This window comes from Penaeus monodon, chromosome 27 (assembly GCF_015228065.2).
Source record: "Penaeus monodon isolate SGIC_2016 chromosome 27, NSTDA_Pmon_1, whole genome shotgun sequence".
In the NCBI taxonomy this organism is placed as follows: domain Eukaryota; kingdom Metazoa; phylum Arthropoda; class Malacostraca; order Decapoda; family Penaeidae; genus Penaeus; species Penaeus monodon.
In genome coordinates this window covers 26,707,161-26,707,938 of record NC_051412.1, presented here as the reverse complement: position 1 = coordinate 26,707,938, position 778 = coordinate 26,707,161, and the positions used below count along the sequence as shown (strand labels likewise).

General features: G+C 41.3%; 1 protein-coding gene across 1 annotated transcript in view; it reads right to left on the bottom strand.

Moving 5' to 3' along the window:
- The window catches only part of LOC119590382, a gene marked incomplete at its 3' end in the record, with an annotated part of 5,757 nt that continues 4,979 nt past the window's right edge, over positions 1-778 (bottom strand). Inside the window, 1 exon segment of the mRNA XM_037939053.1 lies at positions 1-241. Within this exon segment, the coding sequence (XP_037794981.1) occupies positions 1-91 (91 nt within the window).

Here is a 778-nt window from a genome sequence, read left to right as displayed (position 1 = left end):
CATTCTCTTGTATGCTTCCAGCCACGGCGGGGAGAACCAGCGCCACGCTCACCACAACGGCCATCACCATCATCATCCTCACATTCACCATGGCGTAGAACTTCAGTTTACTTCGTATGGGAATGATGATGTGCGCCGCGGAAAGGTCGATGTGCAACTGTTTCTTTACTTTACACTCTGTAGGGCAGTGCTCGTAGTATCTCCTGGAGGTGAGCTATCAGGAGATAAGGCTTATCTGTGGCTGCGGAGAAGAGGAAGAAAGCTTTGATGAATGTGGGGCAGTTTTTTTTAAAGGGGGGGAGGTCTTTGTTTTGTAAATACAGGTCTTAAGAGAATGAATGTCATTTCATGTCCAATTATGCGTTTTGAGAGGGAGAGACAGAAAAAAGGTTAATGTGTCTATAAACATATAACGTTTTCTAGGCATAAGCTATCGTCACAGCGCACGTAGGTCAATAAAAATAACCATAAAGCAATAAGATAAACTACCATATTCGACAAATTTCTTAAAGATTAAACCACAGCTAAGAAAACCTCCACTGTGCGCAGATATAAACATTCAGTTCCTAGTTGAGTCTTAGATAACGTTTGTAATCTTTTTATATATCAAGCCTGATGAACAGAACTTTACACCATTCATCCCTGGGATTATGATAAGCGCAATCCCAATGCAAGTGTGGACGTTCTAGTGGGACCTTTTTTATTTGTCTTTAATCGAATTCTTGAATACAGTGACTCAGCCTGTTTTCGTAAGTGATTTGATGTGCTACGTCACTAA